The 16,194-nt window shown below is 43.6% G+C and overlaps 1 protein-coding gene across 4 annotated transcripts in view; it reads left to right on the top strand.

Annotated features, from left to right (window-relative positions):
- RBPJ (recombination signal binding protein for immunoglobulin kappa J region) overlaps positions 1–15,955 on the top strand; it is a 138,470-nt gene extending 122,515 nt beyond the window's left edge. For 3 of the 4 annotated variants that reach the window (XM_069202142.1, XM_069202141.1, XM_069202144.1), the window contains one exon: positions 13,669–15,955. In XM_069202142.1, the coding sequence (XP_069058243.1) occupies positions 13,669–13,981 (313 nt within the window). In that variant the 3' untranslated portion in view covers positions 13,982–15,955. Of the gene's footprint in view, positions 1–13,635 lie in introns of all 4 variants that reach the window. The other variant, XM_069202145.1, reaches the window with a different exon arrangement.
- The last annotated feature ends 239 nt before the right edge of the window (positions 15,956–16,194 follow it).

Below are 16,194 nucleotides of genomic sequence, written 5' to 3'. Positions count from 1 at the left end.
AATACAAAAATACTTGGGAGCAACACTCAACAACCAAAGAGCAATTGCCACTCCAAGTCCACAAAGGGTCCAAGCGTTCCAAAATGTAACATCAAGCATACAGTCAAACCAACACTACCTAGTAAGGTTTGTAATGAAACTTCTAGGCATGATGTCTTCATGCATAGCCGTTGTCCCAAATGCAAGGTTACACGAGGCCCTTGCAACAGTGCCTAGCAAAACAATGGACACAAGCACAGGGTCAACTTCAAGATCTAGTGTTGATAGACCGCCAAACACACTTCTCGCTTCAATGGTGGAACCCTATAAATTTAAACAAGGGGCAGCCATTCCAAGACCCAGTGCCTCAAGCTGTTATCACAACAGATGCTTCCATGATAGGGTGGGGAGCACACCTCAACAAGCACAGCATACAGGGCCAATGGGACAATCAGCAAAAACAACTTCACATAAATCATTTGGAACTGCTAGCGGTGTTTCTAGCATTAAAAGCATTTCAACCACTGGTAGCCCACAAACACATCCTTGTCAAAACCGACAACAATGTATTATCTCAACAAACAAGGGGGGACACACTCGTCACAACTGTGTCTCTTAGCACAAAAATTTGGCATTGGGCAATTCACAATCACATTCGCCTGATAGCACAATACATACCAGGCATTCAGAATCAGTTAGTCGACAATCTCAGTCGAGACCACCAGCAAACTCATGAGTGGGAAATTCATCCCCAGATCCTATAGGATCACTTCCACCACTGGGGAACACTAAACATAGACATCTTCGCAACAAAAGAAAACGGAAAATGGCAAAACTTCGCGTCCAGGTACCCACACCCTCAATCCAAGGGCAATGCACTATGGATGAGTTGGTCAGGGATATTTGCTTACGCTTTTCCCCCTCTCCCACTCATTCCTTATCTGGTCAACAAAGTAAGTCAAAACAAACTCAAACTAATACTCATAGCACCAACCAGGGCTCGCCAACCGTGGTACACAACACTGTTGGACTTATCAGTAGTACCCCACATCAAACTACCAAACGTACCAGATCTGTTAACACAACACAAACAACAGATCAGACACCCCGAATCCAGCATCGCTCAATCTAGCGATCTGGCTCCTGAAGTCTTAGAATTCGGACATTTAAATCTTACACAAGAGTGTATGGAGGTCATTAAACAAGCAAGAAAACCAACAAGGCATTGTTAAGCAAACAAATGGAAAAGATTTGTTTGCTACTGCCACACTATCCAGATCCAACCACTACATGCCTCCACTAAGGACATTGTAAGCTACTTATTACACTTACAAAAGTCTAATCTAGCATTCTCTTCCATTAAAATACATCTCACTGCAATATCTGCCTATCTGCAGATTACTCATACAACATCGCTTTTTAGAATCCCAGTCATTAAAGCATTTATGGAGGGACTAAAAAGAATCATACCCCAAAGGACACCACCAGTACCTTCGTGAAACCTTAATATTGTATCAACACGACTCATGGGCCCACCATTCGAACCCATGCATTCTTGTGAAATGCAATATCTGACTTGGAAAGTAGCCTTTCTAATAGCTATCACATCACTTAGAAGAGTAAGTGAGATACAAGCATTTACTATTCAAGAACCGTTTATACAAATACATAAACATAGTCGTTCTCCGTACAAATCCGAAATTCTTACCAAAAGTCATATCACCATTCCACCTAAACCAAATTGTGGAACTCCCAGTCTTCTTTCCGCAACCAGACTCAGTAGCCGAAAGAGCATTACATATGTTAGACATAAAAAGAGCACTAGTGTATTACATTGACAGAACAAAACAATTTTGTAAAACAAAACAATTGTTTGTAGCCTTCCAAAAACCTCATGCAGGTAATCCTATATCCAAACAAGGCATCGCCAGATGGATAGTTAAATGTATTCAAACTTGCTATATTAATGCAAAAAGAGATTTACCTATTACACCAAGAGTACATTCCACTAGGAAAAAAGGTGCCACAATGGCTTTTCTTGGGAATACACCTTTGACGGAAATTTGTAAGGCAGCCACCTGGTCTACGCCTCATACATTTACTAAGCATTACTGTGTAGATGTGTTAGCAACGCAACAAGCCACAGTAGGACAGGCTGTATTAAGAACATTATTTCAAACAACTTCAACTCCTACAGGCTAAACCACTGCTTTTTGGGGAGATTACTGCTTGTTAGTCTATGCACAGCATGTGTATCTGCAGCTACACATGCCACTGAACGGAAAATGTCACTTACCCAGTGCACATCTGTTCGTGGCATGAGACGCTGCAGATTCACATGTGCCCTCCCACCTCCCCGGTAGCCTGTAACCGTTCTTAGTTGAATGAAAATTGTAAATATGTAAATAAATATTCTTTTGATGCACATTAAGTACATACATAACTACTCCATTGCATGGGCACCTCTAGTATACTCACAACTCCTACCTCACCCTCTGCGGGGAAAAAAATCTAAGATGGAGTCGACGCCCATGCGCAATGGAGCCGAAAGGGAGGAGTCACTCAGTCTCAGCCCAACACTAGATGGCAGGATAATGCACAACATGTGAATCTGCAGCGTCTCATGCCACGAACAGATGTACACTATTTTCCATATATATAATTTATTTATTTACACCTAATACCTGAACCCTGGACTCTGCATGTTTGCAAAAATGCTTTTATTATTTTTTTTGTTTGCTTTTTGTTTTTTACTAAAACCACTTGAGGGATGATGCACTTGTTCAATTAGAATGCTGCCGTGTCATATGAAACCCAGTGAAGTGAAACAGTGGAGTTCCAGAGTTCAATCAAGGATTTAGCTTTTTACCTGGCCAGGTGTTTTATGGAGTTTATCTGTATCATTCAATAAACACTTGTGGCTAATCTTCTTGTTTGAACAATATTTGTGCTTTTTTTCCTTTTCGATTTAGATTTAAAAGCACTTACAGAGAGCAGTACTGCTTCAGATACGCAAAGCAGAACCCAAGGAAAATTTGCTGTAACCTATGCCTTCAACTTCAAAGCCCTTCATGTCCTGTAGTGAGGCTGTAAATAAACAAAGCTTTGACTGACCTGGTCTTATCTTTTCTCTGCTCCTCCACGGTCTCCCTACAGCCAGGCATCCTAGTTCTACCCCAGGGAACCTTGTCTTTCCAGTGCATCACCGGAGTCCTGCGAGTTTGGTGGTTAAGGCTTTTACCAGCAAGGTCAGCCCTCATGCAGTCCTTTCTGCCCTACAGACCGAGAATTAAAGGGCATTGGTGTGTTAGCAAAGAAGGTTATCTCATCTGCCAGTTTGGCACTGAGTTCCCCAAACACTGTCCACTAGAAAGCTGTACAGCTGCCCATGGTATGTAGTCATGAGATTTTACCCACCATTCCTGAGCAATTTGTGAATGTGTTTGCACTAACTATTCATATGTTTGAAAGACAGTCTGGACATGGCAAACTGCATGAGTCACACCATTGACACCTGTGTGGTTGTCAGGCGACATGCATGGATGAGTGCCACAAGATTTTCTGGTGCTGCACATGGGTGCTATGCACAGTACTATTTTTGTGCCCAACAAAGATGGACGGCTCATGCCAATATTATTTTGGTTCTTCAACGACTCCCTTTAACGTACAAGTTTAAGATGTTGTCTATCGCCCAGGTCCTCTCAACCCTGTATCTGAAAACTGGATTATTTCCTTGGACTGGAAGGATGCATACTTTCATGTACCGGTCTTTCAGTCCCATACTTTTCCTTTAATTCATGGTACTGCCATACCCTTCAACCTCACTTTTGCCCACTGGGAGTTTATGAGCTGATAATGGTGGGTCATGGGTTAACACGTAGTCCCATACTTTGACAACTGTTTGTTTAAGGTGAAATCACTTTAGTCAGCGGGAGGCCACCTTCAGAATTATCTCTCACCGCTGTCCTCCTGGGGGTTATTGCCCAATGAGCGGAAATTCTGTCTATCAGGACAGAGGATTTCACTTGTAATGGCCAATCCTGGAAATGGTGGCTTTCAAGGTGTTTCCTCGGTCAGCGAGTCTGGGACAGTCAACCTGTGATCCTGTTGATACAGATTCACTCATCTGTTCCAACTCAGATAGTTCGGAGTCTCCTGGCTTTGTGCATCCTGATGATCTTCCATGCTTTTTGGCTCATGGTGGCTGTGCAGTGGAACTCACGGGTGCACAAGATCATCATCTGGGTTGCCTCTTAGGCAACCTCCATGTTTTGGACGGGGCTGCTTGGGACTTTCAGTGGTGGCTGACAGAAGGCAAGCTGGTCTCCCCTATTCCTCTCAGAGCACACAATAGTGGCAGATGCATGATCTCTGCTGTCGGGTGGTCGCATATACAAAGTGAAAATTGTGAGTCTATTTTCAGCTATAGAGCAAAGGCAACATATGAGACTTCTGGAGTTGTTTGCCATTTGGTTGGCCCTAAATGTCTTTGTCCCGTTCATGGGGGGAAGCCGGTCAAAGTCCAGACAGACCAAAAAATTGTCATGCGATACTGCAGCAAGTAGGGTGATGTATGGTCACTTATAATGTGCCAGAAAGCTCTGTGGCTGTGGAGATGGCTCAATCTCCAAAGAATGTCTGACGCCAATCATTTGGTGGGCTCAATCAGTGCGTATGGTAAAGATGAGGACTTTCGATCAGGTTTTAACTCCATAATAAATTGGGACAAGAAGTGTCCCATGGATAATACAAGGCAGCATCAGTGAGAGGAGAGATCCACAATGTCTGTGGATGACCTGGTTGGACTCAAGTTTTGTTTTGCTTAGTGCCTCAATAAAACTTTGGAACGATTCCTTCGGTTTGTTCTACCATATCTATGAACTACGGCCCATAAATGGTAAGAATACCTGGTTAACTAGGAAGTTGCATTATCAGTCTTCACTGTACCTGCAGAAACACTGAAAATCTGTCCCATTGTTACTTAAATTCAGTGGCTTTCTTTGGTGGAGCTCAAGATTGTTTAGCTAGGATAAGCCTCCTTTACAACTTAGGGATGATATTGTGTTTTCATAAGTTAGTGGTTTGAAGATGCTCTCAATGGGCTATAGTAAACCCAATACTTGAGTCAAAGACATGAATCTTCTAGTAGACGCTCTAAGGAAACAAAAAGGTTTCTGTCAAAGCAGTTGAGGAAGTATTTCTTTTTTTCTGAGTGCCTCCTGAGCGAAAGAGTGTCAGTATTCCTCCTGTTTGGGGCTCTTTGAGGTATTATTCTTCCATTGGCTCTGTTCTATAGTGTGTGACTTCTCCAGGGCCTCTTCCAAACAATAACAGATTGTGAGGATTCTTTGTGATTGAAGAATAAGATGCTCAGTGTCCCATCGAATGGCTCAATGGTGTATCAATGGACAAAGCTTTATATTATGTGTCTTGATGACAAATTCAGTGGTTGTGCATGTTGCAATGTCCATCTTCTTGGTTGAGTACAAGCTCTTTCACTACCTCAACCCTAGCATTGTACAATCAATGAACACGTTTATTTAATTCAGTAATGCACTTTCTGGTGGATACTCTAAATACAGATTCTTCATAGCCTGAGACACTAAACTTTTCCAGCAACTGCGTCCGACACCAAAATGTCAATATAGTAAAGCCTGGCAAGGTGTGGACAGACATCCGCGTGGCAATCTATCAGATGTTCATTAATAGAGTAACTATCTTAGCTAGGGCACAAGACATATTTAGGAATGGGACAATCCATTTGGACAGGGTTTATTTCTTAACCACTCTTCTTGTCTTGGCAAGGGAGGTCCTCTCAAAAAGGTATACTGAAAGAGGGACTGGCACAATTGGAGATTATCAGGAAGATTTGTTCTCTGTCCTACCTGACCCTCTTCAGATCTCAGACCAAAGTGGCAGTGATGGAAAGGCATACAGGAGACCTCAGTCCCACTATAGATGGAATGTCTTTCCCATGGAGCGTAGACACTGCAACTTTAGCACTCTGTATTTCCAACACTGAGTTCTCAGCAGTGGCTGATAGATCCAGCCAAAGCACGTCCCATTGGACGAAGGTGCCTTCAACCATTTGCAAGTTCAGATACAGTTTCTGTTCTACTAGGTGAACTCTGCTGAGTTCAGCCACTTTGGCAAGCCCTCCAAATGATTGGCCAACAGATGGATCCCTTGGCAATTGGGCCATCCCCACTGGCAATATTGATGCATATAATGAAAGCATAAGTAGACATGTTTTAGATTGAGGTACCTGGGCACAGTGAATAATTCACTCATCTACATTACAAGGCCAACTGTTTTTTCTTTTTTTTTGTGAGGAGTACCCCTGTGTGTCTATCAGCTCTGCTTCCGTCGTCTGCACTGGAAATTACATCACAATACTTATGTAGGTGCCACCCAGGCATGCTGACATCTGTTCCCCTCTTTCTGCGCCAGCCAGGACTGGTCCCTGAGAAGAGCTACCCCTCAGTCATTTTTTGACTGGACTTTCTTTTTTTTTCTTTTTTTTTTACTTTTGTCAGCCATTTTTGAGGTTTACCTCCTAGTGTGTCGAGGATGTTGTCACGCACGATGGGTTTTAGGCCCTGAAGAGCTTGTCACTGGCCAATGTTGGTAATGGATCTGCACCTCGTTTGTTTGTGGTGTTTGGAGCACGACCCAAAGTCATGTTCCTATTGCCGGGCAATGGATCCGAAGTTTTTGAGGGAGCGGTCCCTAAAGCTGATGGTGGCCCGCGCAGGTGGATGTTCCGCCCAAGGGGAAGGTCCCGGGACCCGTTGTGGAGCACAGTCATCTTCAACTTATTCCGAGTCAATGGGCCAATGCAGTGAGGGGGCGTCAGCGTTCTAGCCCTTTTTCAGAGGGAGTTGCGTCTGACCGGCTCTGCGCCTTCCTGATTTTCTGGGGCCCGGAGCAACCCCTGCTCAGCTTAAAGAGCTCTATGAGGCCATGCACCTCATTTTTGGGCAGTCTGACCCAGTCAGCACGCCTTCGGTCCCCACGAGTTCAGAAGGGGCTCCATTGGGTTCTCTGCTAGCAGCTTTGGCCTCTGCAAAATGGGGCCCCCAAGGATCCAATCCTGGGTCTGAACTGGCACCAATCACATTTCGACCTTCCCTGACACCGGTCCAGATGCCAACACTCCCGGTGCTGCCGGCACCCACTGGCAGCACCATCCCCATGGTCATGACAGAATCTGACACAGAGCAAGATGAGCGTCAACTGATTCGGATGCTGGCAGAAGGCTTGCCTCCTAGATCGGAGCCTAAGCCCTATTACATTCGGCTAGGCCTCGGGAACACTGAGACTGGGTTTTCTTGACGGTGGCCCTGCGGCACCTCGTCTGGATGAGGACGTCTGACTTTTTGAGGGGTGTCCAAGCTTCAGTTATGGACATACTCTTCAGTGGCACCTGTTTCTTTGGAGACAGTGTAGGAAGTTGGCTCTGTATGTGCTATTTCAAAGTAAGGAATAGCATGCACAGAGTCCAAGGGTTCCCCTTAGAGGTAAGATAGTGTCAAAAAGAGATAATACTAATGCTCTATTTTGTGGTAGTGTGGTCGAGCAGTAGGCTTATCAAAGGAGTAGTGTTAAGCATTTGTTGTACATACACACAGGCAATAAGTGGGGAACACACACACTCAGAGACAAATCCAGGCCAATAGGTTTTGTTATAGAAAAATATATTTTCTTAGTTTATTTTAAGAACCATAGGTTCAAATTCTACGTGGAATATCTCATTTGAAAGGTATTGCAGGTAAGTACTTTAGGAACTTTGAATCATTACATTAGCATGTATACTTTTCACATAAAACACAATAAGCTGTTTTAAAAGTGGACACTTAGTGCAATTTTCACAGCTCCTGGGGGAGGTAAAGTATTGTTAGTTTTGTCAGGTAAGTAAATCACTTACAAGTCTCAGGTTTGGGTCCAAGGTAGCCCACCGTTGGGGGTTCAGGGCAACCCCAAAGTTACCACACCAGCAGCTCAGGGTCGGTCAGGTGCAGAGGTCAAAGAGGTGCCCAAAACGCATAGGCTTCAATGGAGAGAAGGGGGTGCCCCGGTTCCGGTCTGCCAGCAGGTAAGTACCCGTGTCTTCGGAGGGCAGACCAGGGGGGTTTTGTAGGGCACCGGGGGGGACACAAGTTCACACAAAAAGTACACCCTCAGCGGCACTGGGGCGGCCGGGTGCAGTGTAGAAACAAGCGTCGGGTTTTCAATGTGAATCAATGAGAGATCAAGGGATCTCTTCAGCGTTGCAGGCAGGCAAGGGGGGGGTTCCTCGGGGTAGCCACCACCTGGGCAAGGGAGAGGGCCTCCTGGGGGTCACTCCTGCACAGGAGTTCCGTTCCTTTCGGTGCTGGGGGCTGCGGGTGCAGAGTCTTTTCCAGCCGTCGGGAAATGGAGTTCAGGCAGTCGCGGTCAGGGGGAGCCTCGGGATTCCCTCTGCAGGCGTCGCTGTGGGGGCTCAGGGGGGACAACTTTGGTTACTCACGGTCTCGGAGTCGCCGGAGGGTCCTCCCTGAGGTGTTGGTTCTCCACCAGTCGAGTCGGGGTCGCCGGGTGCAGTGTTGCAAGTCTCACGCTTCTTGCGGGGAGTTGCAGGGGTCTTTAAATCTGCTCGTTGAAACAAAGTCGCAGTTCTTTTGGAGCAGTGCCGCTGTCCTCAGGAGTTTCTTGGTCTCTTGGAAGCAGGGCAGTCCTCTGAGGATTCAGAGGTCGCTGGTCCTGGAGAAAGCGTCGCTGGAGCAGGGTTCTTTAGAAGGCATGAGACAGGCCGGTAGGACTGGGGCCAAAGCAGTTGGTGTCTTCTTTCTTCTTCTGCAGGGGTTTTCAGCTCAGCAGTCTTCTTCTTCGGTAAGTTGCAGGAATCTAAATTCTTGGGTTCAGGGGAGCCCTTAAATACTAAATTTAAGGGCGTGTTTAGGTCTGGGGGGTTAGTAGCCAATGGCTACTAGCCCTGAGGGTGGGTACACCCTCTTTGTGCCTCCTCCCAAGGGGAGGGGGTCACATCCCTAATCCTATTGGGGAATCCTCCATCTGCAAGATGGAGGATTTCTAAAAGTTAGAGTCACTTCAGCTCAGGACACCTTAGGGGCTGTCCTGACTGGCCAGTGACTCCTCCTTGTTATTCTCATTATTTCCTCCGGCCTTGCCGCCAAAAGTGGGGGCCGTGGCCGGAGGGGGCGGGCAACTCCACTAGCTGGAGTGTCCTGCGGTGCTGGAACAAAGGGGTGAGCCTTTGAGGCTCACCGCCAGGTGTTACAGCTCCTGCCTGGGGGAGGTGTTAGCATCTCCACCCAGTGCAGGCTTTGTTACTGGCCTCAGAGTGACAAAGGCACTCTCCCCATGGGGCCAGCAACATGTCTCTAGTGTGGCAGGCGGCTGGAACCAGTCAGCCTACACAGATCAATTGGGTAAAATACAGGGGGTATCTCTAAGATGCCCTCTGTGTGCATTTTTTAATAAATCCAACACTGGCATCAGTGTGGGTTTATTATTCTGAGAAGTTTGATACCAAACTTCCCAGTATTCAGTGTAGCCATTATGGAGCTGTGGAGTTCGTTTTTGACAGACTCCCAGACCATATACTCTTATGGCTACCCTGCACTTACAATGTATAAGGTTTTGCTTAGACACTGTAGGGGCATAGTGCTCATGCACTGGTGCCCTCACCTATGGTATAGTGCACCCTGCCTTAGGGCTGTAAGGCCTACTAGAGGGGTGACTTATCTATACTGCATAGGCAGTTTGAGGTTGGCATGGCACCCTGAGGGGAGTGCCATGTCGACTTACTCGTTTTGTTCTCATCAGCACACACAAGCTGGCAAGCAGTGTGTCTGTGCTGAGTGAGGGGTCCCCAGGGTGGCATAAGATATGCTGCAGCCCTTAGAGACCTTCCCTGGCATCAGGGCCCTTGGTACCAGGGGTACCAGTTACAAGGGACTTACCTGGATGCCAGGGTGTGCCAATTGTGGAGACAATGGTACATTTTAGGTGAAAGAACACTGGTGCTGGGGCCTGGTTAGCAGGGTCCCAGCACACTTCTCAGTCAAGTCAGCATCAGTATCAGGCAAAAAGTGGGGGGTAACTGCAACAGGGAGCCATTTCTTTACAGACAGCAGATTCAGTGCTCGACCACTTCGAGAACTCTCACTACAGCCAGGTCCAAGCTCCTCAGGGAGGCCCGCATCATCCCCCAATCTGCCTTTCGCTCCCTTCATGGATACAGAAGGGGCAAACTGCAGCAGCCTCTAATCCCGCCTACTCTGCCCCTTTGCCCCCATGGGCACCCAGTTAGAGGCAGGATTCGCCATCACCTCCCCTACTGGCAGTCCATAATGTTGGACAGATGGGTTTTGCAGATTTTCCGAAGGGCCTGCTCCCTCCCCAGCTTTTAACCTTCCTCCTGTCGTCATCTTGGCAGCCAGGTGTCACTCCACCAAAACCGTATATGCTTGCCTTTGGATAAAATTTGTGGCATGGTGCACAGAAAAGTCTGCTGATCCTTTTTTACCCCTCTTTCTGAGGTTTTACTTTTCATTCTTTCCCTTGCTCAGCAGGGCTCTGCTTTGGATATACTTAAGGGCTATTTATCGGCCATTTCTGCCTTTTGTGTTTACCTGATCAACCCTCTTTAAGTCCCCTGTTGCACATAGGTTCTTCAGAGGTCTTACCCATCTTTTTCCGCCTTCCCCATTCAGTACACTCCAGCAGGACCTTAATTTGGTTCTAACCTTTTTGATGTGTGTTCCTTGCAAGTCTCTCCACAAATTGTCCCTTCAAGCTTCTCATGTTGAAAACAGTGTTCCTTGTGGCAATTACATCTGCCTGTCGAGTGAGTGAGCTGCAAGCCTCATCATATAAGCCACCCTACCTCTTTATATATCCTGGCAAAGTTCATGTAGACCAATCAATCACCTTACCTACTTTTTACACCCCGCCCCTCATCCTTCTAAGAAAGGGGAGAGACAACACCACCTGGACCCAAAAAGAGCGTTGGCGTTCTGCCTTGACTATACCTGTGTATTCCGGGTGGTTGACAAACACTTTGACGGGTATGTGGGTGCAAAGAAGGGTCGTGGTGCAGAAGTGAGCCATTTCTCGTTGGGTCATACTCTGCATCAAGATCTGCTACGCACTGGCCAAAAAAGCAACAGCTTGAAACCTTGCAAACTCATTCCACCAGAGCTAAGGCTGCGGCACTGCTTCAGCACGCAGACTTCCGGTCCTGGACATCTGTCAGGCAGCAACGTTGGCATCTCTGCACAAATGTACTAAATATTACTGCCTGAACAGTCAGCTCTGTAGGGATGGGAACTTTGCCCTTTCGGTCTTCAAGGCTTTTTCTTGTTTGAAATTGGTTTGCAGACCCCCTCCAGGATGGTATTGCTTAGGTATCTGTTCAAATGTATGGAATCTGCAGCTAGAAGTATCTATCAGATGAACAAGTAACTTACCTTTGGGAACGTCTTATCTGGTAGGATTAACACTGGTAAGAAGTATGTGATGAGAAAACAGGACTGCAATTCAACAATCATTTGATTTTATCTATGGGGAGAGAACACCCAGTCTCGGAGCAGTCCATAGTCCTATTCAGTTATGAGTGTTGCTACAAGGAGTCCTGCACTGTCCTCTTAGTACTGCTTCACTAAATTGTTTGATAGTCAAGCCATATCCTTCCTAAGCCTTTGTCCAATTAATTGCCATTATGTGACAGAAGTGGGCAAGTTGAGGTTCTTTTGCTTCTTCAAACCCAAAACAAGCTGAGCTTTCTCTATGCCACCCAGCAAGAATTAAAGACCAAATATTAACTCCGGTTGTGAAACAAGAGTGGGGAAAAAGATAACCGTAATAGCTGAATTGCACAATGTTAAACCACAAAGCCTGAGATTAATCCTAGCTTCTCCGCTTGACCAAACTGTTTTATTTCACTGTGATGCTTTTTTTCTTCCGTTATCATGTAACTTGAAGAACACATGTTCAGCATATGTGTGGTACAAAACATTCTCTTGTGTTTGATTTAACAAACTATAATATTGTCCCATGTATAACAGCTATGGAGGCGACCTAGAGTGCGCATGACAACTGACTTGCCTCTTGGTTCACTAATATTATTGTTGGCAGGGCGAGGCATGAATGTTACTGACTTCATGTTTAGAACCTGCCACTTATAATAAATGCCTCTTAATCAGGGCCACTGTAATTATGCAATTGTGAGGCCATAGTGATTTCCGCATAATTATAGATTTGCCATATACTCCATTATCTGCTGCATAATCTGCATATTTTGAACCAAAATAATTTGTTTTTCTAGCTCAAATGATTCTGAGGTTAATAAAAATGCAGCAACACCAGTTGCTGTGCAGTGGAAGCCCATTTGCAAAGCTGGACTGGTCATCTTTCTGTTGATTATTGCTATATTTGGGTGTTAAACTTGTACTAGTGAGGTGCAAACAATACCCAGACAGTGTTAGCAAGTTTAAAAATGTCAAAATAATGAGAAAATACTATTACAAAATGTGCCACATTATTTTGCATAATTTGCCTTTTCTGGCCGCATAATTTACTCAACCCTGCTGCATAATTTGACTTGCTCCTTCTGTATACTTACAGTGGCCCTGCTCTTTTATGCAGTGATATAATCTGACACACTAAGGTGAAACCTTCTGCATGTTAATGAAATATGTTTTTGAAAAATTTAAAGATGCTTATCATACATGTTTATTGCCCAGGTTCTTTAAAGATAAAAGCGTTCTAAAAAAAATTAGTAGTGTGGGGGGGACACCTTTTTGCTTTTTTTCCTTGCCAATTAAAAATGTTATCGCTTTGTCAAGTAAACAGCAGCAGCACAGTGCTGCTGTTCGCCATGTAGTCTCATGTAAATGTCAGGAGAGCCACAGGCAGCCCCCGAGCTGTGCTTTCGGTACCTCTGATCTATAGCCGTAAGTCACCAATGGGAGATAACAATACCCACCTCACACACTGTGATATAATCACTAATTGCCCGAGGTGCAGAAATAAACCCTCAAAACAAAAAATCATATCGTTGTCTGCCTGGTTTCTTGGCATGATGCAGCACTTTTGAAGCAGAAATCCAATTTGTGATAGAACCCATCCAGAACAAATGTTGCTCTTTTATCTATTTCTGGTAGATCTTTCAGAGGTTTTACACACCTTTCTTGCATTTTATAAAGCATTGTCATCCTGTAGGCTACTGATAATTATTTATTTATTTAATGTAGCAGTAAGAGTCTATAAGGTAAAAGGAAATGTAACTAAGTGGAAAAGGCAAAGATCTGAAAGGGAAAATGCATGTTAAAAAGTTGACCTTTTATTCAGAGGGGTTCCTCTACCACAAGTAGTCCTTCTAAACCTGTGCCCTATATTTTGAATTTCACAAGCCTCCCACCTGTCCCCAAGGTTTGTAGCTAGTAAAACTTGCTAGTTGTCGCCTTTTCTTGCAGTTTTTGTCAGTGCTCATATTTTTAATTGAATTTTACATATTCCAGGTCACTGTATTTACACCTTTAAATTAAACCATTCTTAGTAATTTTAAGGGACCGTGTGTTGGCTAACATGTTCTTAAACACTTGTCTTTGAGAAATATTCATGATAAATACTGTGAATTATATATTTCAGGTAACATGGATTTTGCTGTCAATTTATTTTCAGATGTGCCGAAAGTATGCTGTGTGTTGTTCCAGACATTTCTGCATTCCGAGAAGGTTGGAGATGGGTCCGTCAGCCAGTACAAGTTCCAGTAACTTTAGTCCGTAACGATGGCATAATCTACTCAACAACCCTTACCTTTACATATACTCCAGAACCTGGGCCAAGACCACATTGCAGTGCTGCTGGAGCAATCCTTCGTGCCAACTCCAGTGTTCTGGCTTCCAACGAATCAAATACGAACAGCGAAGGAAGTTACACGAACGTCAGCACGAATTCAAGTAGCATCACATCCACAGCAACTGTGGTGTCGTAACTATGGGTTTGTGGTTGAACTTAAGTGAGTCAAGTGCTACAAACCAGACAAATGAACACTGGTGGTTTCACGGGAAAAGTATTTTCCATTCTAGTTGATGTTGCCTGAAACTTTTTACCTGCAAGTGCTGAGTAAAAGAAAAAGAAGCCACGATAAAAAAAAAAAAAATACAAATGCAGCAGAACCATATGAACTTCACTGAACCATCTATTTTTTTATCTTTTCTCAAAAAATGGAGTGGAAAATAGATTATGTGGCTGGAATAAACGTCAAGCAAACTAGAAAGCATGACCATAACTTAGTTTTTACGGACCAATGAACTTGTATAAGCTTTAGTAAAAGGTACATTTTCACCATGCCTTTTTTTGTATCACAACATATAGTACACTTTTGTTACCAAATAGTTTATATATTTTTTTTTTGAGCAGTTGCTCTAAAGTATATTCAGGTTCCATGCCTGACCATGCTTATATAATCTTTTTACCATACTCTTCCAGTTTAAAAAAAATATATATATATATTTTTGGTCGATGGCTGGAACTGTTCCTTTTTTTTAGAAAAAAAAAATGAAGTCTTGTGACTTTTTTTATGAGCTGAAATATTTTTTGATTTCAGCAAATTGAACCTTGTAAAGGCCAGCAGTTGTTTTTTTTAAGATTATATGAAGTCTGTGCAAAAGCTTTAAAAAGATGCCTCTGCCTTGCCTGCAATACATGCAATGTATGTCCGTTTTAGTGCTTGGTTTCCAGTCGGCGGTGGAAGTTATTTCTTTATTCTTCAAAATATATTTATGATGGTAACTCATGAGGTTCTAACATACCTAAATTTAAAAACATGGCATTTAAACAATCATGTTCATATTTGCTGCTCATACTGCAGCAACTGTGGGTGTCTGTTTTTTGTCAACAAAACCTTCACTTAGTTTTCAGGTTCACTTTAGATTTTTTTTTATCTTGTACATACTGTGTAATATTTGTAAGTTAAGTGTTAGTCTTTATTTTATTTTGAAGGTGGAATGTTTAATCTCTCCTGGGTAAATGATTCTTTGTCGCCTTGTTGGCATACGACTGAAGCATCACCACAAAAATATACCTAGAACGGGGTCCTAATGAGTGTGCAACTGTGAAATGTATTAATCATTACAGAAGCGCGCCATTTTTTTTTTTTATACAGCTTTTAGCTGATGATGCCAAAATAAGTGATCTAATTGTTAAAATGGAAGTAAAATAGAGCGCTGTCTAGATAATATGGAAGGTATCCCTCAACTGTGGTGAATTTCCCATATGAAATTCAAGAGGTAGTGAACTTTGAGGTTACTTATTATGTAAGTGCTAATGAAAACATGACTTGGCTCTAACCTTCATCTAAGTAAAGCAAGTGTTGTTCTGTTTACTAGAATGTGAAAGTTTGGCATCTCCAAATGATCCTAAAAAAAGCTGTTTAATGTGCAGAAAAAAGGCTTTTCTCCATAATTTAGCGCCTTCCAAGCTTATATATATATATTCTGCACTTTGACTAAACTCTCTCTACACTTTGCAATTGATGACTGAGACTTTCTAAAGCTACAGGCACAAATACAGACATTTCACTTTATGTAAACAACCCTCCATGAAATGATGTGGACTGCTTCTATCCTATTAATCAGGTGCTGGAAATCTGAGCCCAAGTCATCAGCATTCTGTATGGCAGTCAACTTGAACCAGTTGCTTTTTCACTTTGTTGAGCTGCATCACTTATTTATTTATTCCTTTACTTTTCTGACTTTCCCTGGATCATTGCCTTTTATCCTGCACTTCTTTCCATGAACCTTTTATTTTGCATACTCAAAATACTAACTTATTTTACAGGTCAGCTGCTGTAGGAAGTAAAGTGGGGAATTTCAGATTTAGAATAGCCTATTGCCTTCTGTACTAAACTATCAGTGCCATGGTTTCTCCAAAATATTTAATAAACTACCATTGGCCTTCACGTTTATGCTATGAGTCTGTACAATATTTCATTCCTAACACAACTTTAACATGAGGGTAGTTAGCCCTGGATTAGACTACCTTTCTTCATCTGTCTCACTTGAAGGAAAAGTTAATTGTGGCCTTATTTTCTGCTTTTATTGTTATAAACCATTTGCTGGCATGAATTTGTCAACCTGTTTTCTTACCTGTGTGCTACTCGCATTTATGTTGGTTGAGTGCATAACATCAGTCATTTTCACTGGC

This window comes from Pleurodeles waltl, chromosome 1_2 (assembly GCF_031143425.1).
Source record: "Pleurodeles waltl isolate 20211129_DDA chromosome 1_2, aPleWal1.hap1.20221129, whole genome shotgun sequence".
In the NCBI taxonomy this organism is placed as follows: domain Eukaryota; kingdom Metazoa; phylum Chordata; class Amphibia; order Caudata; family Salamandridae; genus Pleurodeles; species Pleurodeles waltl.
The sequence above is the reverse complement of the archived record's forward strand: the minus strand, read 5'-3'. Positions and strand labels throughout refer to the sequence as shown.